At 38.1% G+C, this 24,152-nt stretch overlaps 1 protein-coding gene across 6 annotated transcripts in view; it reads left to right on the plus strand.

The window, feature by feature from the left end:
* Window positions 1–24,152, plus strand: part of TRAF3 (TNF receptor associated factor 3) — a 91,540-nt gene that overhangs the window by 47,244 nt on the left and 20,144 nt on the right. For 3 of the 6 annotated variants that reach the window (XM_077819402.1, XM_077819404.1, XM_077819401.1), the window contains 7 exons: window positions 118–169; window positions 4,455–4,559; window positions 5,394–5,561; window positions 11,388–11,468; window positions 14,757–14,831; window positions 16,704–16,796; window positions 23,412–23,552. In XM_077819402.1, coding sequence (XP_077675528.1) covers window positions 118–169; window positions 4,455–4,559; window positions 5,394–5,561; window positions 11,388–11,468; window positions 14,757–14,831; window positions 16,704–16,796; window positions 23,412–23,552 — 715 coding nt within the window. The remainder of the gene's footprint in view (window positions 1–117; window positions 170–4,454; window positions 4,560–5,393; window positions 5,562–11,387; window positions 11,469–14,756; window positions 14,832–16,703; window positions 16,797–23,411; window positions 23,553–24,152) is intronic. The other 3 variants (XM_077819405.1, XM_077819406.1, XM_077819407.1) reach the window with 3 other exon arrangements.

The following is a 24,152-nucleotide window of genomic DNA, read 5'->3' on the forward strand; positions in this document are numbered from 1 at the left end:
TTCGAGCAATTATAATTAAACAAGACGCCTTTGATTTACTAGCACCAATCTAAAATCTGATAAATACAGAAGATTCAAAGTAGAATAGAAAATAATTTGTCTATTTTCTCTCTCCAGTTCTTCTAGTCCAAAATGTACAGCGTGTCAAGAGAACATAGTTAAAGATAAGGTATTGTTGTTAAAATAGTCTCTTATTCCTAATATTCAGTTGCTATGATTTATTTAAAATGTTTTTCTGCTTTACAGAATCCTTTTTAAAGTGTTTTAGTACTGTTTCTTGGGGAAAAATGTTATTGTGCAATTTGAACCTAGTATGTCTTACAGCATGACAAAGTAGTAACCATACAGGATTGGAAGCCTTTATGCCTGTCGATCACGATCGACTGGTTGATCTTGGAGGCTCTGCCATTAGATTGCGATCTCTGGGCAGCTAAGTCTCCTCCAATCCTGACCGAATGGCCCTGAGTTCCTCCAAGCTCGCCTGAGTGCCACTCCAGGTGAATCAGTCGAGGAGCTCAGTTCAATCAGGCAGGTTGCCTGTCTGCTGTGGCCCCACTCTGCTCCCAGAAGCGGCTGGCTGCTGGCATGTCTCTCTGACCCCTGGAGAGGAAAGGGGCAGTGGGTCTCTGTGCGCTGCCCACTCTTGCAAGCACCGCCCCCGCAGCTCCCATTGTCCGGGAACCAAGCTGCAGGGACAGTGCTGGGGACAACACACGGAGACACACACACACCCCCCCCCCGCGTCCCCCAGGGCCACAGAGAAGTGCCAGCAGCCAGCCGCTTCCAGGAGCAGCATGGGGCCACGGCAAGCAAGCAGCCTGCCTGAGCCCCGCTGCGCTGCCTACCGGGAGCTGCCTGTGTTAAGTGCCTCCCTGCCGGAGCCTGCACCTCATAGCCCCTCCCACACCCCAAGGCCCTGCCCCAGCCCGGAGCCCCCTTCTGCACCAAACTCCCTCCCAGGGCCCACCCCCCTCACCCTCTCCTGCAACCCAACACTGTGCCCCAGGCTCAGCCAATGCATACCCCACAGTTGAGAATGTTACACTGATTTGTGACAATCCCTGAAGGATTTTGGATCTGTAAATCACAAATGACACTAATAAAAAGTAAAACTCATGAAATGTCCAGTGGATTCTGTGAGATTAGGTGCAGTGTGACCATATGACCCCTGCACCCAAACTCCCTCCCAGACCTTGTATTCCTCATTCCTGCACTCCAATTCCCTGTCCCAGGCTCAGCCCAGAGCTCCCTCCCGCACCCCTGCTCCAGCCCAGTGAAAGTGAATGAGGGTGGGGGACAGTGAGTGATGGAGGGAGCGAGGAACGGAGTGAATGGGACGGGGCCCTGGGGAAGGGGCGGGGTAGATCCTGGGTTGATCTTAAATTCAAAAAGTGATCTTGTGCATAAAAAGGTTGGAGACCACTCCTTTACGTGCACGGTTAAGAAGGTTATTTCATTGACATCCTTTTTTCCATTTTTTTCACCCACACTTTAAACAGGGTCTTGACTATGTAATGTTTCATCAGTGTAAAGAACGTTCTTTTTAGATAGTAATGACCATTTACTCGGTTCTGACACCTTGATTATCAAAGCTTTGAGATGAGTTCTATACTGATGTAGATACTCCCTTACTCTCGAGAGAGATGTTGGGTATATCAATCTCTCCGTAGCCTTTTCACAAAATTGTTCTCTTCCAGGAAGCAGAGAGCTCTGTGGAGTGCTGTGTTGTAGGCAGTGTAGCTAACTATACAGGATATCTTCCTACCGCTGCGACCCCTTAGTAGAAACACATCTGTTACACTTAGGTTTAGGTCTTCCGCAGTGGCTTTCCTCCTATTTAATGACATCTATATCCAATTTTCTGTATTTATAAGTTAAATCAGATTTTTATTTTTTATTTTTAAAATAGCTTTTGTGTTAGACTCTGTTCGTCTTGTTACCTCATCCCTACAGTCATTCTGTTTTGTGTATCATAGAGATTATGAGGTGTCTGGGGCAGGGATTGTCATCTGTTACTTCTCTGAACAGTGCCAAGCACAGTGGGGCTGTTCTGGGTAGTTGCTGCTGTCAGACAGATGATTTATAATAATAATAATAAAAATGTCCAGCCAGGTCATCACCTTAATGTAACATTCCCCGTTATCTCTCCCGCCTAAAAAACCCCAGACAGACAGACACCTGGCAATATATGCTGGGAAACCTCAAATACCTTCAACTTTTCCTACCAGCACAGGAGGAGGAAACTAAGGAAAATGTGGATTATTGAACACATACCAGACTTACTGTGCAAGTCAGTTGACTATTTTCTGTAAAACTGAAATTCCACGCTAACTTCTGCTTTTCACAATATGGAGCAGCCCAAAGGCTTTTACAGAACTGTCGAAACACCTTGTAAAATTATTCAAAAATCTCATTCCATTATCTTTATTATGATATGCAAAACCGCAGCCTCTTTAAATTGTTTATGAATTATTTTGAAAAAAAAAAATTGCAAAAATCCATGTTACGTAGATTATTTGTGTGAGGAAAAAGTGCCAGCTCATTAAACTTAACTTGGTGTCCGAAAAGCATACAAAACTCTGCTTCCTCTAACTACCGCAGTGAAGATTCTGTGATCAGAATTTTGCTTTAATTTTATTACTGTTGCAATAGGCAAAATAATTTTCATGCAACTACAGTAGAACCTCAGAGTTAGAAACACTCGAGAATGGAGGTTGTTCATAACTCTGAAATGTTCAGCACTCTGAACAAAACGTTATGGTTGCCCTTTCAAAAGTTTACAACTGAACGTTGACTTAATACAGCTTTGAAACTTTACTATGCAGAAGAAAAATGCAGCTTTGGCTTTATTTTTTTTAGTAGTTGATGTTTAACACAGCTCTGTACTGTATTTGCTGCTCTTTTTTTTTTTTTGGTCTTGTCTCTGCTGCTGCTTGATTGTGTACTTCCAGTTCCAAATGCGGGGTGGGGTTGACTGATCAGTTTATAATTCTGGTGTTCGTAACTTTGAAGTTCTACTGTATGTTATCTCTGCAGTGCTGACAGCATTATAAGCTTGTTTTCCCAGAAAAGTAGCCAGAGGTGTTGGCAAACTGCCACTGATTAAAAGATTGTACTCTTTTCTATTGGACTCAGAACTAGCCATAATTATCCGTGTATTCATGATCTCCAGACCTGCTTTATTGCAACTTGTATCTAGGAATGAAGCCACACCCTGTTTTCTGTTCTTTTTTAAAAATAGTCTCCATGGCATACAGTATAGCAACTTCTCTTATCAATTCAGATTGCTGTGAGCGTGTTGCTCTGATGCTTTCTTTCTGCCTTGTCTTCCAAGTGAACACAGATGTCACTTCACAGTCTCTGTGGATGTTCAAAGCCCTTGATGGACTTGTTCCTGCTATCTGAGATGTCACCTCTCCCTCCATGACCCCCAACAACAGCTGTGTTCCACTGGGAATATGAAACTGTTGCCCAATAAGTAGAGGCTTGCAAGTGCAAGATACTGACCTTTCACAGGAGCCAACCTAAACTGTGGAACTCATATCTCTAAAAGACAGGAAAGACCACTGACATCGCTGTGTTAAGAACTAAATGCAAAAGTCATCTCTTTAACTTTAACAAAGCCTCATATGTTCTATATATGGACACACTAATGAAGCTATATCTTCAATAAAATAGGAAGGAAGAAAAAATAAGATTGTTTATTTGGATACTATGGTTTGGAGACACGTAAATATCTAAATAGATAAGTACCTGCCAAAAAGTTTAGACATTGCTTCACAATTGTCTGATTATTGCTGTTCTCTCTCTTCAGTTTTCTACAACTCAGTTCAATCCTTTGTGGTCTTTCTAACTGGGAGCTATCTGATCACTGTCTTGGCATATTATTTTTATTGCTGGGCATGCTGTGCTCTGATGTATGCTTTGTTACTACATATAGGAGGCTCTCTTTTATTCTGTTTTAATCACTAAGTTCTTTCCTCATTTGCGAAAATTTGTTTTACCCTTAGTCTTTCCCCCAGCCTTGAGTGACTTAATTTCCCATTAAAAAAATAGCTTCTGTGGGTGAGAGAGACAAGCTTTCAATCTTACACAGAGCTCTTGTATCTCTCTCCAACAAAAATTGGTCCAATATGATAAATAGAAAAATATTTAAAACTCAAAAAGTGGGAGTAGAGGAAGGCTTTCAGTCCTCTTTATATACCAGAAAGAATTAAAAAAAAAAAAAAAAAAAAAAGAGGCAGGCCCTATTTTTTTTTCTTTGTTAGGTTGCCTCACAGTCTGTGAATTGTGTGGTTTTTTTTCTGGTTTACAGTGTCAGTCAGCTCCCTGCACTCCGAGCCTGAACTAATATTGCTATTGTGGAATTGTTTTTAAAAGTATTTTCACTTTATTTGAAGTTACGTTCTTAAACTGTTTTTAAATCTCTAAAGCGAAGTGGCTTCAAATTACAGGTATTTAAGGATAACTGCTGCAGGAGAGAGCTTCTTGCCCTTCAGATATATTGCAGAAACGAAAACAAAGGCTGCAGTGAACTACTAACGCTGGCACAGCTACTGGTAAGCACTGTGATGCCATCGCAAGCTTTCTTTCAAATTAAAGAATGGGGAAATCTACAGAAGTCAACTTTAATCCACCGAGTTCCTGATTAATCAGTGATGTGAGCTAATCTGACTGTTTATAGAAGTTATCATAAATAGTGTTTTTGAAGCTCTACCTTTAATTGATCTGTCAAGAATCTTAGTCATAGACCAAAATTTTTGGTTTGGGCTGCCTAAAAATCCTTCAGCCGGAGTCCTGTGTTCTTAGTATCTGTGAAAATCAGGCTACTTATTTAGGTGCCTAAACTTTAGATTCTCCGTTTGGAAAAGTTTGGCTATAATGTTCAGATTTTATAAGAGCAAATCTCACATTCTCATTTGGAAAACCTGTAACATGCAGTAGCTTTGCAGACCTGGAAGGCTGATATGTATGTGGTTTTTCACTGTGCTATTTTTTTGCTATTTCATATATTTTCTTTTTGAGTTTGAATTCCTGTTTGATATTTCATTGTTACCAGTTTGGGCCTCTAATATAAAGGTTATTCCACTTATACTTGACATTGTGATGCTTCTGGTACTTCTGAATATCTAAGATAATCTGAAATTTTGGCTCTTCAAGACATAACATAGCAGTCATCTGAGGGTCAGATTCTAACTTCAGAAATACGTATCTCAGTAAATCCATTACTGTGTAGTCATGCACAACAGCGTTAGCAGATGTTCTGAGGTACAGCATGGTGCACATCTAAGATTAGACTCTGGTCCTGAGTTTATTTTGGGAGAGTTATTTTTCATGGGTATGATGAGAAGAAACATGTAAAATTTCATTAACTTGATTGTTTTATCTTACAGACGCATTTGAGAAATGACTGTCAGTTTGAAGAACTTTCATGCCACCGTGCTGATTGCAAGGAGAAAATACTGCGGAAGGACTTGCCAGACCATGTAGAAAAGACCTGTAAATATCGGGAGACTACATGTAAATACTGTAAAAGCCAAGTCCCAATGATTACATTACAGGTGCAGTGTTTTCTTCCATCGCTAAAATCAGTAAATTACATGTAATGTAGAATGACCAATTTTCACGTTTCTTTTTCAGCAACCATCAGAGGTATTGGGCTTTCAGTCTTGTATAAGGCAAAATTTGCTTCAGCACTTTTCAATTCAGAAGGAAAATATTCTAACTGTCAAGATATATTTGCTGTTGAGGAAGTTGTCACAACCCAAGTGTAAATTAAATTGAACAGGAAACATTTGAACACCAGAAATTAAAAAAAACCCCAAAACTGTTTTTTTCTAAAGTACAGTCTTCACATGATGCAGGGAATAACTGCTACATTACAGTAATTTTTTGGCGTACATTCTTCTATTCCATCCTATTTAAATTGGTATATTGTGCAAATCTACCATCCTAACAATATACCGTCAAGCAGGAGTATGTGTTTCAGAGGAATAGCACATTACCATTTTTCCTTTGTTTGGTGCCTGTGTCATCCAGAACAGCTTTACGTCACCTTTGTAGTTGTGCCAGGGAATTAGATACTCTTGTATAAGCTGGCAAGGAAGAAGGAAGAAAATGAACATAACATCAAATTCAATAATACCTACTGTCTCTGCATATCATGTACCATATGCAGTCATATTTAGAAAGCATTATTATTATTTTTGGCCCAAGAGTAGGGTGTCTGGTAAGCAGTGTGTTATAAGTGGGATAGAACTATAGGATAGAGATTGGGGCTACCATTATGGTCAAGTGGGGCAGAATTTGTGGTGGTTCAGTGGCTTGGATTTGTATGTATGTTATCACACTCCTGCATCTTATGATATTGAGCCCCACTCTGATATATATTCACTGCATTTATTTTTAATATATTTGTGCAATGTTTCCATGTCTACAGCTCCCTGGACCTCTTGGTGAATGGCTAGAACTTTCCACTTTCTAGTAATTATGTTCTTGGCTATTACTGTTAGATGACGACAAAGCTCACAAGGGTGTATTTGTGAAAATACAAAGCAAATATATGTATGTTAACAGGAGGCATTGGTGATTTATTTAATATGATTTGTATAGAGGCATCTTAGCCTCTAACCCTGTAGGCATTACTATACGGAGACAAATATATAAATAAAATACGGGAGAAAGGCATCAGAATCTCTGTTGTGTATATACAACATCTGCCTTTCTCCCACATGTTTGTCCAGATTTAGTAAGTGATATGAACCAGTAGATGACTTTCTAAAATACTCGGGGGTCTACCCCGCAGTGACTGCCTAGGTTCATCTTTGGTACAGCTATCTTTCCGTATCTGTCCAGTACATTTAAGGGGTTCCTGTAAGCTGTGGCAGTGCAATCTTATTTTTATACAACTGGTCATTCCTTCTGTTCACTCAGCTCTCAAAACTGTTACGGGAAAACTTGAAAGTCTGCTATCTTTAGGCTTGAATTGTTGGGGATATGGCCAAATTGAAATGTCTAAAGTTATTCTGCACTTAATTTTTAGGGGTTAAGTATTGTGTCTGTAGAGTAAATCTTAGTGATTCTTTAAATATGTTCATACCAAATCCAGACTGGGTTCCTGAATATCTCATATTTTTTATTCAGGGAGCAGAAAAATTAAAAGGTCTAGTCTTATGAAAGCAAGATTTGAATAACAGAAGCAGAAGTTTCTCAGCTTCTCTTGGTGCATTTCCTGAAACAACTTAGTTATGCATTTTTGTCTATAATTATGTTATTAGACTTTAATCTTTCAAGAACTGTATTTTTATATTTTAATTCCTATCTTTAACAAGACCAACAGTTACTTTTGATTTACACATACTGTTTTCTGTAGTTCCAGGGGAAAAAAGGAAAAAATTTTGAGCAAGTATTTTCCCAAAAATTCGATAAAATGAGAGCATTCTAAAAAGTGTAACTTCATCAGAGACCATAGTATTTTTTCAGGGCCCACAAAGGGAATGCACTTCATACTAAATAAAGTTGTATACTGAGAGGTCTAATTTTACATCAGTGGTTCCCAAACTTCTATACTGGTGACCCCTTTCACATAGCAAGCCTCTGAGTGCGACCTCCCTCCCCCTTGTAAATTAAAAACACTTTTAAATATATTTAACACCATTGTAAATGCTGGAGGCAAAGCGGGGTTTGGGGTGGAGGCTGACAGCTCTCGACCCCCCCATGTAATAACCTCGTGACCTCCCTGAGGGGTCCTGACCCCCAGTTTGAGAACCCCGGTTTTACATGTAGTAAAAATCTGAGGTATTAGCCAGTCCTTTTCATATTTTGCTTCTTTATGAACTTCTTAACAAGAGCAAGTTTGTAAGTACAGTTCTTCTTATGCCTGTACCAGCTGCTACTGTCCTGGACATTGAGATATCCCTGAGAAGTGTCTTGTCCCCATGAGAGCCTATGGTCACTAAGGTTTAGTTTCCAATTTGGTCTAATCACAGATGGTAGGACAAGCTAATTGAACAAATGGGAAAAATCTTCCCTTGCTTTTCATCCAACATTTTATTTTAACAATCTGTAGATCTCAAATTAAAACTTTAAGTGCTTATCCTGGAGAATTGAAAGGCCCTGTAAGGTTAAAGGAGAGTGACAAGAGTTTTCGGATGTAGCAAGTGGTGTTATAGATGGCAAGCAAATGCTCTGTGATTAGTGTAGGGGAAGGCAAAAAGTTTCAATTCTGTTGAAAATTGTGGTTAAAATGAAGCACTGAAGCATAAAAAGGGGAGAGCAGGAACCTTTGTAGAATTAGACCAATGCCTGCTTGTTGTAGGAGATCAGCAAATCAAAAGTGTTAGGTGTTCCTATATTCAAAATAGTAATGAAACTAATAATTTGCAACATAGGACCAGCTTCCAATCATAGTGGTTTTGGTGTTTCAGGGGCGCAACAATAGCCACAGCATTAATATCCTGGAGGAGCAGAGATCAGCCACTGATCATGCCATAAAACAACAATGCCTACATTCCTTTAAAAGCATGGAAGAATGTAGTGTGTGAGATTATACAAATGCTGATAAATTTGGGTTTATTTTGGAATATTACCTGACTATACTTGAGTACCAAGACTTAGTCTGGTTGTAACCAGACCACTCAGTTAGATGAAAGAAAGATTTGCTTTGTGTAGTCCATTTGCTCACCCTGAGCTTAAGTTCATCTCTGTTGGCCTGTGCAGACCATCAGGTTTTTAAGCACATTAATAAGTCAGGCAGGCATTTCAGGGACTTGAACAGAAAATGAAAAGCAGCACAAACATTTTTTCGAGGCTGTACAAAGAAAAAAACCAAAGGTATGCAAATGGAAACAAAAATAATTTTTCTTGTTTCATGTGTGGTTCATGTCTTCATAGAATCTGCCTGCTCTGCAGCGTAGGAAATCCCCTTTATGGCTGACAGACTATTTAGATAGTGATATGGACTTGCAATTAAAATTTTAAAAAGCACAAGTATTTGTCTAGTCTATACTGCAATGCTTTATCTCTCTAGGTGAATTCATTTCTAAACGCAATTTTATTTCATTTTATTTGAAGCAAACATAAAGCTTTTGGTACAATGCAATGTATTCCACGGTCCAGTGTGTCTTTCTGGCAGACAAAATTGCTCATTCTTCAAAGCAAAAACAGAAGTGAAAATTGTATTTTATTATTAAAGAATCAAAGTATTATACAGAAAAAGAGAATTTTTAAAATGGTTATAAAATGGATTTGCATGCTGCTTTTGCTATTCTGAAAACCTTGTTATCCTAGCCTGATTTAAGGCAAGATTATGTGCAACCTGCATCTCACATCATATGGAAGAGTTGAGAGCCGCTTCCATGGAGAGTGGGTGCCTAGGGATGAGGAATGAGCTCTTCTGGTCAGAATGGAAGTAGTAGTATTCTACTCCTGGAATAGGGACTAAAATCAAATGCATGTTGAAGTCATTGGAAAGACTCTCATTGCTTTCAGGGAGCACAGATTTGGGCCATGAACCAGTAGCGGATTACTCACCTCCTGAAGCAAGGGGGGAAACCAGAGAATTGTCAGTGATTTACATGGTGCCCTTTACTGTGGGCTACGAGTAAACTTTCAGTCTATCCCTTAGTCTTTCAGACCTGTCTGACATAGTGAGAAATGGATGTAAATTAGGAGATGAACACAAAAAATGCACTGTGGTTTGATCAAAAGGAGCTTTAAATAAGCTTAAGTATTTTGATGTATAGTGCAAGAATTCAGTATCAAATAGTAAAGAGACTCAAAATTAAAGGATAATCAAAAGAGTGAATACCAGTATATGGATTTACAGGGTTCTCTGACATTCAGAAGCATAAATAAGTATAAAGCATAAAGTATTCTTGTCAGCAAGTTAAAGAAGTATGGGCTGGATGAAAGGACTGTAAGGTGGATAGAAACCTGGCTAGATCGTCGGGCTCAATGGGTAGTGATCAATGGCTCCATGTCTAGTTGGCAGCCGGTATCAAACAGAGTGCCCCAAGGGTCTGTCCTGGGGATGGTTTTGTTCAATATCTTCATTAATGATCTGGAGGATGGCGTGGGCTGCACCCTCAGCAAGTTTGCAGATGACAGTAAACTGGGAGGAGAGGTGGATATGTTGGAGGGTAGGGATAGGATACAGAGGGACCTAGACAAATTAGAGGTTTGGGCCAAAAGAAATCTGATGAGGTTCAACAAGGACAAGTGCAGAGTCCTGCACTTGGGACAGAAGACTCCCATGAACTACTACGGACTAGGGACCAAATGACTAGGCAGCAGTTCTGCAGAAAAGGACCTCGGAGTTACAGTGGACAAGAAGCTGGGTATGCGTCAACAGTGTGCCCTTGTTGCCAAGAAGGCTAACAGCATTTTGCGCTGAATAAGTAGGAGAATTGCCAGCAGATCGAGGGACGTGATCATTCTCCTCTATTCGACAGTACAAGAAGGATGTGGAAAAATTGGCAAGAGTCCAGTGGAGGGCAACAAAAATTATTAGGGGGCTGAAGAACATGACTTATGAGGAGAGGCTGAGGGAACTGGGATTGTTCATTCTGCAGAAGAGAAGAATGAGGTGGGATTTGATAGCTGCTTTCAACTACCTGAAAGGGGGTTCCAAAGAGGATGGATCTAGACTGTTCTCAGTGGTAGCAGATGACAGAACAAGGAGTAATGGTCTCAAGTTGCAGTGGGGGAGGTTTAGGTTGGATATTAGGGAAAACTTTTTCACTAGGAGGGTGGTGAAGCACTGGAATGGGCACCTAGGGAGGTGGTGGAATCTCCTTCCTTAGAAGTTTTCAAGGTCAGGCTTGACAAAGCCCTGGCTGGGATGATTTAGTTGGGGACTGGTCCTGCTTTGAGCAGGGGGTTGGACTAGATGACCTCCTGAGGTCCCTTCCAACACTGATATTCTATGATAAACATCTGAAGAGCTTTCCAATGCACTGTATGGTGGTATTGGAAGGAATATCGTCTTGGCAATTATCCTCTTTTCCAATAATGTGCACTCCCCTACATGCTTCGTGGGATAGAGAACTTTGATTTTATTGAGGTTTTATTGATAAAGGATGATGTAAACTGCTCTTCTTTCCACAGGAAAATATGATAAATCCCTTATTTTTCTGAATCAAAAACAGTTGAGAAATACATATCAACTGAAAACGTAACATCTGTGTTTGTTCTTTCCAAACATTGTACAAACATGAAGTAGCCATGTTAACTGTACTGCTCACTGTATAGCACCATGTGAATATATATTTTTAATTACAGCATGGTAAGTTACTTCTTTTTTCAGGCAAGTCCTGTTATAAAATGGTTTGTAATTTTAAATATTGATAAAGTATAAATTGTAATTTGCCTTTTTTCTTTTCTTTTAGAAACATGAAGATACAGACTGTCCCTCTGTCGCGGTTTCATGTCCTCATAAATGCAGTGTTACATCACTCTTGAGACGGGAGGTAAGAAGTCATGCCCAGAGTTGTGCTAAAAATTAAATAAATCCCTGTTCAACAGTGTTCACCTTAGAACTTTGTTGTTAGTAAGATCTCGCAAGAATTTTGCCAGAAGCCATTTCCTTATTACGATGTGAGATCTAAAGAAAAGGCTTAACTACCACTACAGTTAAGTGTGATAATTTTTTAATAATTTTTTTAGTGATTTCTCAGGAAATTATATTTCAGAAATTACTTCCTTAATTTTCTGTATTTATTACACATGGTTTGTCAAAAAAGATTAGCTTTTATCTCTCTTAATGAAAACTGAGTTAGAAGCACTTATTGAGGCCAGTAGAGCAGAACCTTTGGGTAGTGTTAGGCAGCATGTATTCTTCAAGTCTCAATATTGAAATAGAATGATAAATCTAAAATATAGTAGCATATACTGACATTAGACATCATATAGCATATAAGCCAGAGGTACATCCTGACCTTAAATGCTGTTTTGATTTTGGTGTCCTCATCTCAGAAAAGATCATAGCAGATATTGAACAGCTGTTGTGTGGAGTTGGTCCATGCAAGAGATTAAAAATATTGTTAGGACTGTTAAATTCGCAAAGAAGGAGAATAAAGGGCCTGACACTTAGATGTCATGGTGGTATAGATGCTTTAGAAATATTTCAGTTAAACCGATTTAGCTGATGCTTAGTCAGCTAAATGTATACTCAATACGAGGACAAGAGGGCACTTTTGATTAAATTAAGAGGCACCAAGTTTAAATCATCTAAAAGGAAACACTGTGAAACTCACTGCCACAGGATAAATGTTAAGTAAATAGTTTAATCTTATTCAAGAAAGGATTTAATATTTAGTGTCTGTATTTCATACGATTGGGATAAAATTACTGCTTTATGGTAAAATTTACCAGTAACTGAGATAAAGAAGAAATTTCCTCTTGACGTTTGCTGTTGCTATAGTGTAAATGGACCATTGGTCTGTTCCAGTATGGCATGTCCTGTGATCAGGTGCAACAGGCTACTAAAGCTTCTAACATATGTAGAAAATTCAGTTAATATTTTGAGCCGATAAATTTCTTTTGTATCTTGTGGTGGTTGAATGTATTCCTTTATTTGATCCAGTATTAGTAGTATCTGTAAAGGCTGATGTGCATATTTTTCTAAAAATAAATCCTTTTGTATGATCTAGAATGGGGAGCACATATTTGTCTCCAGCACTCCTTAAAATATTGTCCTTTTTTAAACTCATTTTTGAGGTATCTTTTTTTCACTGATAACCCAAAAAATCTAATGGAGTATGTTCTCCTGACATAGGAATACATCATTTTAGTGTTACAGTAAGTGAGTAATCATATTTAGTGCCCAAAGTGTGCCAGGTACTTTCCAACTCTGTCTGCCCCAAGGAATGTGCAGTCTAAAATGTATACTAGGCCTTGTGCATTATTAATAAACATTATGCTTTTGAGAAGATGATCTAGGCATCTGTCTAATAATATAAGTGGAGAGCCACCTTTGGGGCTCAGTTCTGCCAGTATATATTAACCAATTGAGATCCTGATTCAGGAAAGCACTCCTTCTCATAACAACACCTATACATGTTCTTAAATCCTACTGAAGTCAATAAGAAATGCTTAATTGCTGTCCTGAGTAGTGAGGGACTTAAGAATGAAGTCCTTACTACTGTGAATTGTCCCATTAAAAACAATAGGTCATCTCACATCAATAAGCACAAGTCTTGATGCGAAGGGTTGGAGGAATTGGATTCTAAAAGTTGTTGGTAGGGTTGGATTTTAACCAGCTGCCATCTTGCCCTGCATCATTTTGTTGACTATTTCATTTTTTCTGATGTTAAGAAAATGAAGCCCAGTTGGATAATTAGGGGCAGCCATTCTAAGGTGATATAGGCAAATGCCTGCCTAACAGTTTGGCACAATACACCACTTTCTCATTCTCAATAGCGTACAAAAAGTGAAAATGATATCTTATAGAATAATCGCAACTCTTAATATGTGTGAATGGTTACTGGTTGACACAGTCCTTAGTTCTGAGGAGGTGAAAGAAGCCGTGCCCCCCCCCCCCCCCCCGAAATCTTGTATAGCACATGTACTTTTTCTTACCTGATTTTTATTTATTTTTTTTCTGAAATGTTTCTTTTGAACTTTCATTGTGAATTTCTACAGCAAGTTGTTAAAACAAAGTAGATGTTGCATATGCCGGGGGGGATGAGTTAAGCATCTCAAAATTAGATTTGAAAACCCTTGTTTCTTTAGCACCACAGTTTCATATGCAGGCAGGATCAGTTCAGGCCTTTTTCTGGAGGTGGATGAATTGAGGACCAGAGGGCTTACTGTGTGCAGGTCTTTTTAAATATCTTGAACTCAGTGGAGGTATAAGAGTTTACACCAGGTGAGGATCTGGCCCCTAGGTCCTCTCTGCTCTGTATGGAAATAAAGATCTTAAGGAACTTGTCAGAAGAGATGAGGTTTGTCATGGTGTCCTTTACAAAATGGCCCTTCATTCCAGCTCTTAGGCTGTTTGCATCATTCTGCTGCCCTGTCCCCTAAAAACGGCTGCATTTCACTATGGCTCTGTGTATATACTTCTGTGATTTTATTTTAAAGGACAAATTATTTTCTGTGTTTATCATTCAGAATATTGGATCTGTGCAAAATACAGGCCTTTTCCTACTTTAAAACATTGAATCCTGTGTACTGCATTATAAATGTGACTCAACTGCACCCTGGTATAAAGTATTTGTCTGTTTCATGCAGTATTTGTTTACAGTCTTCATTGTTTAGTTTTGTTTTATTTTAAATTCTGATATTGAGAATTGCATGTCATGTTTTGACAATCTGTTCCTAATGAAACTAGAGTTAGAAAAGGCGTATGTTACTACAGTGAAACTGGTCTTAAGTGACTACCCAACAGACCAGCAAAAATCATGTGTCAAGTAAAGACTGACCTTTAATTAAAGTCAAACAAAAATGTATGGAAAGCCTTGGGTTTCTTTAAAGTGGCATTTTTTTTTAATGGGGTTGCCTACAGGAATGGTCTTCAGTGGATGTTTCACTGTATATTAAATGTGTCTCTGTATATTGTATTGGCATGTGCGTGTGGTTACATGTGTATATACAATTTATGCACTCTGAGTAAGAGTGGAGATAATATGCACACATGTACTGTATGTTTTACAAATGGCACACAATACAAATCTGATAATCTGTGCCCTTTATATGTTCTGAGCATTATCATGCAAACGTTTTCTGCCAAAACTCACATTTTTTTCCTATTGCAGTTGAATGCACATTTGTCAGAATGTATTAATGCCCCAAGTACCTGTAGTTTTAAGCGTTATGGCTGCACTTTTCAGGTCAGTATATAACAATTATACTTCCCAATTGATGAAAGTCTGCAATAAGAAAATTTAACATTTTGACGTGAAAGTTCTGGACTTCTCTACTCTTGGTTAAGAAACATTCATCCAGTTGCATGAGTGATTAAGACTATGCAGCAGGTGTTCGTTTTTGCATATATTTTTATATATATAAAATTATAAAAAGCACATACACATACTGGCGATATCTTGGGATTTCAGTTAGCCAGTTACAGATGTCTGAGGTCAGAAGATATTGTTACATTAAGAACTTTAACTTTTCTCTTCTTTGAAATAAGAGAAAAATAGTCATTTTTTTTCTCTCCACAAGCTGTCTAGTAATTTCAGCTGTTCTATGGAAGTTATTTAATTTCTTCTGTTTGCGCCTGTGAATATATACGATATGATTAAAAATAGGTTGGCCCACTTAGAATGTTTGTTTTATGTACATTCATATATACATATGTATATATGTGTGTGTGTGCCTATAGGTGCATGGTCACATCACAGCATAGAATTAATAAAAATTGTAGATTAAATCCTAGAAGTCACCACAAAGTAAGAAAAAACTTTGTGTAGTTTCAACACTGTTATTTCCATATTTGCAATATCTTACTTTTCATACCATGCATCTGAGAGTGTCAGCGAATTCTGACAGTTTTACAGTAAAAATTTAAAAGCTGCTGACAGGAAAAACGGAATTTATCAAATTAAATGCCATAATTTTGAAGCTCACTGTGACCTATGAAACTAGATTTTTGTGTACATGTGCAATCTCTGTGCAACACTCCTATAAACCTTCTTTCCCATTGATATCTCAAGGCCTGTTTTAAGTCTCATTGAAGTCAATGAGAGTCTTTTCCCATTAACGTCAAAGGACTTTTGATCAGTCCCTTAATATTCTGCCAGTGTAAAAAAGAAAGCATTCAACAATTTAAACACAAAAAGTACAGTTCCTTTCTCAACTGTAGAAATAATTAATGATGTAGCACTGCCCACTGTTATGTCTTACGTATCACTGTTCATTCTTTTTATGTATGTATATGTGTGTATATATGTACATATATCCACATATATATTTTTGAATATTTTATATAGAGTATATACATTGAAGATCATTGAAACTTTTCCAGTTGCTTGCAACATATCTAACATCTAAACAGATATAAAATGTTTTGCAAAATATTTGCTGAAGTATAGCGTGAAGTAGAAGGTAACATGATCTGCATCTTATGTACTCTGTATATTATCTATGTGTGTTTTGTAAACTTACAGTGGTTATTTGTACCAACATTTGCAGATTGTGAGGGGGCAGGAAATCTGAACATCATAAAGCAACAATGGATGTGTCTTGCTAACTTTCTATAATGGCAAATTAGCCACTGTAAACTATTTTAGTTGACAGATTCTACAAAGTTGGCAGTTTCCAGTGATGATAAATGTACCTTAACTGTTTTTCTTTCATATTCACATCAATGGAAACTTTACAGTAATTTATAAAATGGTTAAAGCTATATTTGTGGAATCAGATGTTTGAGTTATGTGACTTGTTTTCTGATTTCTTTATTATAAAAGTTTCTAGAGATGGTTCTAAACAATTCATTTTGTAAATCTTTTCTCCACTTTTGTTTCCTCTGATAAATAAGTACAATGGAAATATACAGCAGTTGGATAAAACACTTGTTTTTAAATGTATCTCTCACTTCTTTCATAAGTTCCCAAGTAGATTTCCGCTCTATTTATATTTTTTATAAAGTACATCTGTGTACCAAAATATATGTAGTGCTGGTTTTATAGTCTTGTGTTATATTATTGGTTTTTTTAAAAAAGTGAAATTGGCTAAAATGTATAAATTCTTTGTTGTCACAGGGAACAAATCAGCAAATTAAAGCACATGAAGCCAGCTCAGCAGTGCAGCATGTAAATTTATTGAAAGAATGGAGTAATTCTCTAGAAAATAAGGTATATCTTCTACTCACTTTAATTTTCATTAATTTTTTTAAATTCTATAAAAATAGAGGAAAACACTTTTGTTCAGAAGCTGTTTGGAAATACAGCTAAACCACTAGTAGGCTCAAAAAGCGGTAAAATGAGTCAGTGTAAAATCAATTTTATTACAATAAAAGAAGAAAATTGGCTTCACGAATAAATATGTAATTTTTATTCACGTGTTGCTATGAATTTAGTATTTTAATATTTAAGTTATCAAACCAGCTGACATTAAATTTCTCCTTCAATCCCTTTTTCTTATGAAAGAGACGGTTAGGAAAAGTACTGCAATGTTAGGAGCTGCATCTACCTGTGTATTTTTCTGGAGATCAGATCCTGGAAAACTCCACATACTGAACCGGCTTCATTTTTATTTTAAATTTATCAAGAGCTCTCCAAGCTTCTTGGCCTGAAGAGACTTTTATTAATTGACATTCTGTGTTACTCTCAGGCAGGCTGGTTTCTGTTCTGATGCTGGATCTAACTAAGTTCTCATTGTGCAATGCTCCCTTGGAACTCTTGTCTTTAAAAGAGTTTTGGGGACTTAGGGGAATTTATTGGGAGACCAGATGCGGCAGATCACCTCACTAACAGCTTCAAGTCGTTTGAATGACTTAATTTAGAGCATTTAAAGCAGGCCTTTCGTAGGCTTTGACTTTAAAATATGTGTCAATGCTGCACCCAATCAATAGTGAAATGAGGCAACCCATTTTAAAGTGACAGGTCTTAAGAGGGTCAGTGTTTTAAATAAAAACATTATTTTGATGGCTTAACCAAATACTGAATTACTTTTAATCCGATGGTTTCAGAGTAACAGCCGTGTTAGTCTGTATTGGCAAAAAGAAAAGTAGTACTTGTGGCACCTTAGAGACTAACAAATTTATTTGAACATAAGCTTTCGTAAGCTACAGCTCACTTCATTGGATGCATTCAGTGGAAAATACAGTGGGGAGATTTATATACATAGAAAACATGAAGCAATGGGTGTTACCATACACACTGTAATGAGACTGATCACTTAAGGTGAGATATTACCAGCAGGAGAGCGTTGGAGAGGTTTTAGTTGGGGGCTGAAGGTGATGGCTAGTGGCGTTCTCTTATTTTCTTTGTTGGGCCTGTCCTGTAGTAGGTGACTTTTGGGTACTCTCCTGGCTCTGTCAATCTGTTTCTTCACTTCAGCAGGTGGGTATTGTGGTTGTAAGAATGCTTGATAGAGATCTTGTAGGTGTTTGTCTCTGTCTGAGGGGTTGGAGCAAATGCGGATGTATCATAGAGCTTGGCTGTAGACAATGGATCGTGTGGTGTGGTCAGGGTGAAAGCTGGAGGCATGTAGGTAGGAATAGCGGTCGGTAGGTTTCCGGTATAGGGTGGTGTTTATGTGACCATCGCTTATTAGCACCGTAGTGTCCAGGAAGTGGATCTCTTGTGTGGACTGGTCCAGGCTGAGGTTGATGGTGGGATGGAAATTGTTGAAATCATGGTGGAATTCCTCAAGGGTTTCTTTTCCATGGGTCCAGATGATGAAGATGTCATCAATGTAGGTAGCGCAAGTAGAGTAGGGGCATTAGGGGATGAGAGCTGAGGAAGCGTTGTTCTCAGTCCACCATAAAAATGTTGGCATACTGTGGGGCCATGCGGGTACCCATAGCAGTGCCGCTGAGTTGAAGGTATACATTGTCCCCAAATGTGAAATAGTTATGGGTGAGGACAAAGTCACAAAGTTCAGCCACCAGGTTTGCCGTGACATTATCGGGGATACTGTTTCTGACGGCTTGTAGTCCATCTTTGTGTGGAATGTTGGTGTAGAGGGCTTCTACATCCATAGTGGCCAGGATGGTGTTTTCAGGAAGATCACCGATGGATTGTAGTTTGGAGTACCCAGAAGTCACCTACTACAGGATAGGCCCAACAAAGAAAATAAGAAAACGCCACTAGCCATCACCTTCAGCCCCCAACTAAAACCTCTCCAACGCATCATCAAGGATCTACAGCCTATCCTGAAGGACGACCCATCACTCTCACAGACCTTGGGAGACAGGCCAATCCTTGCTTACAGACAGCCCCCCAACCTGAAGCAAATACTCACCAGCAACCACACAACAGAACCATTAACCAGGAACCTATCCTTGCAACAAAGCCCATTGCCAGCTGTGTCCACATACCTATTCAGGGGTCACTATCATAGAGCCTAATCACATCAGCCACACTGTGAGAGGCTCGTTCACCTGCATATCTACCAATGTGATATATGCCATCATGTGCCAGCAATGCCCCTCTGCCATGGACAGTCTCTACGTAAAAGAATAAATGGACACAAATCGGACATCAAGAATTATAACATCCAAAAACCAGTTGGAGAACACTTCAGTCTCTTTGGTCACTTGATTACAGACCTAAAAACGTCAAAAACAGACTCCAACGAGAGACTGCTGAATTGGAATTAATTTGCAAACTGGATAGAATTAACTTAGGCTTGAATAGAGACTGGGAATGGATGGGTCATTACACAAAGTAAAACTATTTCCCCATGTTTATTCCACCCTCCCACTGTTCCTCAGACGTTCTTGTCAACTGCTGGAAATGGCCCACCTTGATTATCACTGCAAAAGGCCCCCCCGCCCCCACTCTCCTGCTGGTAATATCTCACCTTAAATGATCACTCTCGTTACAGTGTGTATGGTAACACCCATGATTTCATGTTCTCTATGTATATAAATCTCCCCACTTTATTTTCCACTGTATGCATCCAATGAAGTGAGCTGTAGCTCACGAAAGCTTATGCTCAAATAAATTTGTTAGTCTCTAAGGTGCCACAAGTACTCCTTTTTTTTTTTTTTTTTTTTTTTTTTAAATCCGATGTTTCTGAACAAATTCTCCTAAACCTAAAAGTAGAAAAGTCCGGAGCCTCTTTAGCCTTTCTTTGAGTGGGAGTGAATTATGTGAAGGCATATATTAAAGTAAGAGAAAGGTGAAAGCAATCCAGATGAGAGCCCACGGGCAAATGGAGATGTAAGCCTATGACTTTAGTCAGTCTACAGAAGTTTATTTGCCAGAGTTCACTGAACTATGTGGAGAGCAATTTCCCTGTTGTGCTAGCATTTTTCTTCAGAGCCCAACTAGAAAACAATTTCTTTTGCGCAGGAGGATTCTAGTGTGCTTTGATTCAGGTATATTTCTGTGTGTAAATTTTAGTTTCACTGGAGAGGAGAACATCATCTCAGTTTACCATCACCTTCAAATCTAGGAAGAAATTCCCATAATTTAGTGGTAGTGTAGGTGCTGTAAATGTTTCAGCTTTAACAAATACAGGTTCATATTCTTATTTCCTTTTTTGCTAATTTGAGTCAAGCTATAAAATTTATTTTACATAATTAAAGAGAGCCTCTTCCCTGTGACTTACAGTATATTTTTCTTATTTTCCATACTGCACTTTAAAAGAATTGCAATTGCCCTGATATGTGCTGTATCATTTAAAAACGGTTGAGCAATTCTGTATCTTTTTTTTTTTTTTTTAGTGGTAAGAAAATAAATGCCTCCGTGCAATTTTTTTTCAGTCTTAGGACATAATTGCTTATCACTATTGTCTTTTTGCACTTCCTGCTTTGTAAACTTCTTCCTATACATAATAAATGAGTTGAATCACTGGAAATCCCAGGACAGTGCCAAGTTACCAGAATAGCTAACCACATATCACATGTCAGTGATTTTATTGTCAAGAGGTGTAATAAAATGGATTGTGACTTACTTTAACTGGAAGGAGAGGACACTAACTCATGGCACTGAATGCGTTAGGGCAGAGAAGGAACTTCTGCTGAAGAATATAGGTGAAATCCTGGCCTCATTGAAGCCAATGGAAGTTTAGCCACTGAGTTCAGAGAGGCCAGAATTTCATCCTATGTACTTAACTGGATTTGAATGGAAGGAAATAAAAAGTTAACTGCTCCCATTCAGGATGATTCTTTGATGACACAGAACACCTAAGTGGTGTACAAACTGAAAACCTTCAGCCTTGCTATATATAGTCCCTTCCAAAGCATTTGCTAAATGATCACCTCAGTAAGTGAATATTGCTGTTGACAAAAAGTAAAGAGATTAAACAAATTTAAATCAAAAGTTTGGTAGAAGGGAATCTGAATTTCATGATCTGAGTCTTTCTTTGTAGTGGGACAAACTAGAAGCCTGAATCAGAATACCCTGGAATTTTTGGATGCTGGGAATCGTGACTCAATTCAAATTTTGTAGCTTCTCTAATAAATCCTGCTATGTATGCTTAAATACAAAAGCCGTGTCATGTGATCTAAATGTGGAGATAACTAATCCAATCTTGTAAGGAAAGAGAAATGTTTTCATTTCTTATTTGGGAGCGTGAATTGGGTTCCCATAATAGAATTCTGAAATAATAAAATAATACCTTAATTTATTAAATGCTTTTGCAAGACAGCAAAATAGCATGCACTGTAACATTGAAATATGACTAGTAAGTGAAGAAAATTCATGATTCTTGATTTCAGGTACAGTACGTAAAATACTGATAATAGTTTTGTTTCTTTTTGTGTTCCCTTATTTTAAAATTGATATACTCAAATTCAAAAGGCACAAGCCAAATGAAATTTGAATCCTGTATATTTATTTATCTCCGTTCATGCATGAGTTACTTTCAGATTACATTTGGTGTAATGAGAGGTTTGTCTGACTAAGGACTGCAGGATATGGCCCTGTAAACTGTATGGGAAATCTCAGTACAAGACAGGGCATATCTGTAACTTACATAAAAATGGAAATATAATACCAGCAGCACAAGTGCAACAGGCTTGTGATCAGGGAGTATGGAGAGGAAATAATGAAAGAAAGGGAATGGAAATGTCACTATTAAGTAAAGAACTCTGATTCATTAAGGAAAAGTTGGATGCACAAATTAGAGTAGCTACCCAGAAGGTCTGATTTATGTGGAAGGCAAACTTTCACATGGTTAAAGTGTTCTTGAAAACTATCGCCGGTACACTGGGCATGCTTTCCTTCAGTGACTGGCAGTTTTCTCTCTCTGTAATGTAAGGAGAAAAAATCCGCTTCATGCCTTATTTCTACTAGGCCTTCTTGTGTCCTTGTAGAAATGTGGTACAGGATCTCGTTCCAACATGCATACCTTTTGGGTGGGATCTTGTCCCCTTAAGATTTCAGTGCTGTTGAGCACTGTTAATTTGTATGGGTCTTCAGCGACCGTTCCATTTTGTGGGAATGGAAATCATTTTTTCTTATCTTGCCTTGTAAAGATCTAGTTCTTGACTCTGGGCCTGGCAGTGAAGTGACATCTGCGGAAAATACTGAAACAAGGTTTTAAAACAGCAGAAGTGGTGGGGCACCAAGAGTCATGGCCACCTTATGGTTTAAGTCAAGGGTGTCTGAACCTGAGAAGCACTAGAGGTTGTCTTGGGGTTTTTTAGTTTTATTGTTTGAATGCGGTGTAAAATAATTAGTCTGAAAGAGGAACTTCCACATTTATTTAATTGGATCAAAAATGGTGTTTTGTATTGTCTGTCTGTCAGAAGCAATGCTGAGATGTAATGAGTCCAACATTGTCTAGATGTCAGATACTTTGTTGTACTGTTGAATAACATATAGATAATATATGCAGTGTAATTGTAGCCATGTTGGTCCCAGGAATTTACCTCACCCACCTTGACTGTCTCCTATAGCTCATGCATACTTCTTGACAGAAGGAAATTGTGTAAAAGTGTAACACATGCAAGCAACAAAACGAGTGATGAATAGATTGCTTACACTCTTTTATATGCTCCTTGTGGCTCCTGATAGATGTTCCACATAGTATTCCAATAACATGGCTGATGGCTTAAAATGAAAACCAGTCACAAACAAATAATATTTATGAAAAGTTGTGCCCATACAGAAAAAGAATATCATCACTAACACTCTGTGCATCCTCTTTGTCTCTTTGGGTGCTAGTAGACTCTTTTGGGTTTGCTCTGGACTGAACAGATTCTATCTACAGTAATATTAGTTAAGCTGCTTTGACCACCTTTCTTTAGTACACAGCCATCCATTGCCACACAATTACCATAGTTAGTGAGCTCATTTAAATTAGAACTTAGATTGAGAGAGTAGAATTTACTAATCTTCCTCCTTCCTACATAGGCCTTTTCAGTGCTACTTTTCTTTGGCATTTCTCTTTAAGCAATATTAGCATCGCCAATCCCAATCTGGAACTAAATAGGTTGCTTCCTCTGTATGTCTACCTACCTCCATGTCGAGGAGTGAGGCGAAAGCCTGGACGCTGACCTATTAAATAGTGACCCACATAAACAGTTGTGTTTAGAAGTAAGATTTATTGCTGCTTTTGCATATCGCCTTTTCTCATTTATTAGGCCAGGTTGTATCAGTACAACACTGTGGGAGTGGGGAAAAAATTATTAGAAACTTCAGATTTTCCTGGTAGTATTTTAGCCATAGAGAGAGATTTTGCTAGGATCTCTCTTCTGAGCTTAAGGGGAAATCTCTAGGACAGTTTTAAAAAATGAAGTTGCAGGTATTTTTCACAAGTTTTGGCAGGAGTAATTGTAGAATTTTTTCCAGGTGGCCATGCTCCAGAATGAAAGTTTGGAAAAGAACAAGAGTATACAAACTTTACATAATCAGATTTGTAGCTTTGAAATAGAAATTGAAAGACAGAAGGAAATGCTGCGGAATAATGAATCTAAAATACTTCATTTACAGGTAAGAATTTTAGACTCTCCCCATTAAAACAACAATTACAGTAGCTTCTGTTCTGTGCCTTTACGCTTGCAAAGTGAGGTGTTCTAATTAAAAAAAAAAGTTTCACTCAAAAGGAGGCATTTACAATATTATAAAATAAAGTTTTGAAATATACCTTTTTTCCTGCTCAGTAGCTGGTTTTTCATATGTAAATCTCTTGATGGGTTTTAAAAGTTTTCACTAAAACGTTAAATTGACTACTCCACTTCAAAAAAACTGTATTGCATGAAAAGCCTAATTTTTAAAAAAAATAGTTTAAAGCTAAATAACACTTGGTCAGAGAAACAATTGTAATCCTAAGAATTTAATTACTTTTTGCTGCTATGTAAATCAAAAATCTGCTTAACAGACCACTGCCAAACTTGAAGCAAGGCCAGTTAAATCCCTTTAAACTGTCCTATGCTCACTCTGTATTTCCTTTCTCCTTACTGGTACTTAAGAAGATATTCATCATGGGTGAAATTCACCCCTATACAGTCAGCGCAAGTCTGTGCACTGCGTTTGAGTAGATGTTTTTCTCTCATATATCTTGTGACTTCGTCCATGATTCTTTCAGAGAAA

This window comes from Eretmochelys imbricata, chromosome 6 (genome assembly GCF_965152235.1).
Source record: "Eretmochelys imbricata isolate rEreImb1 chromosome 6, rEreImb1.hap1, whole genome shotgun sequence".
Taxonomy (NCBI): domain Eukaryota; kingdom Metazoa; phylum Chordata; order Testudines; family Cheloniidae; genus Eretmochelys; species Eretmochelys imbricata.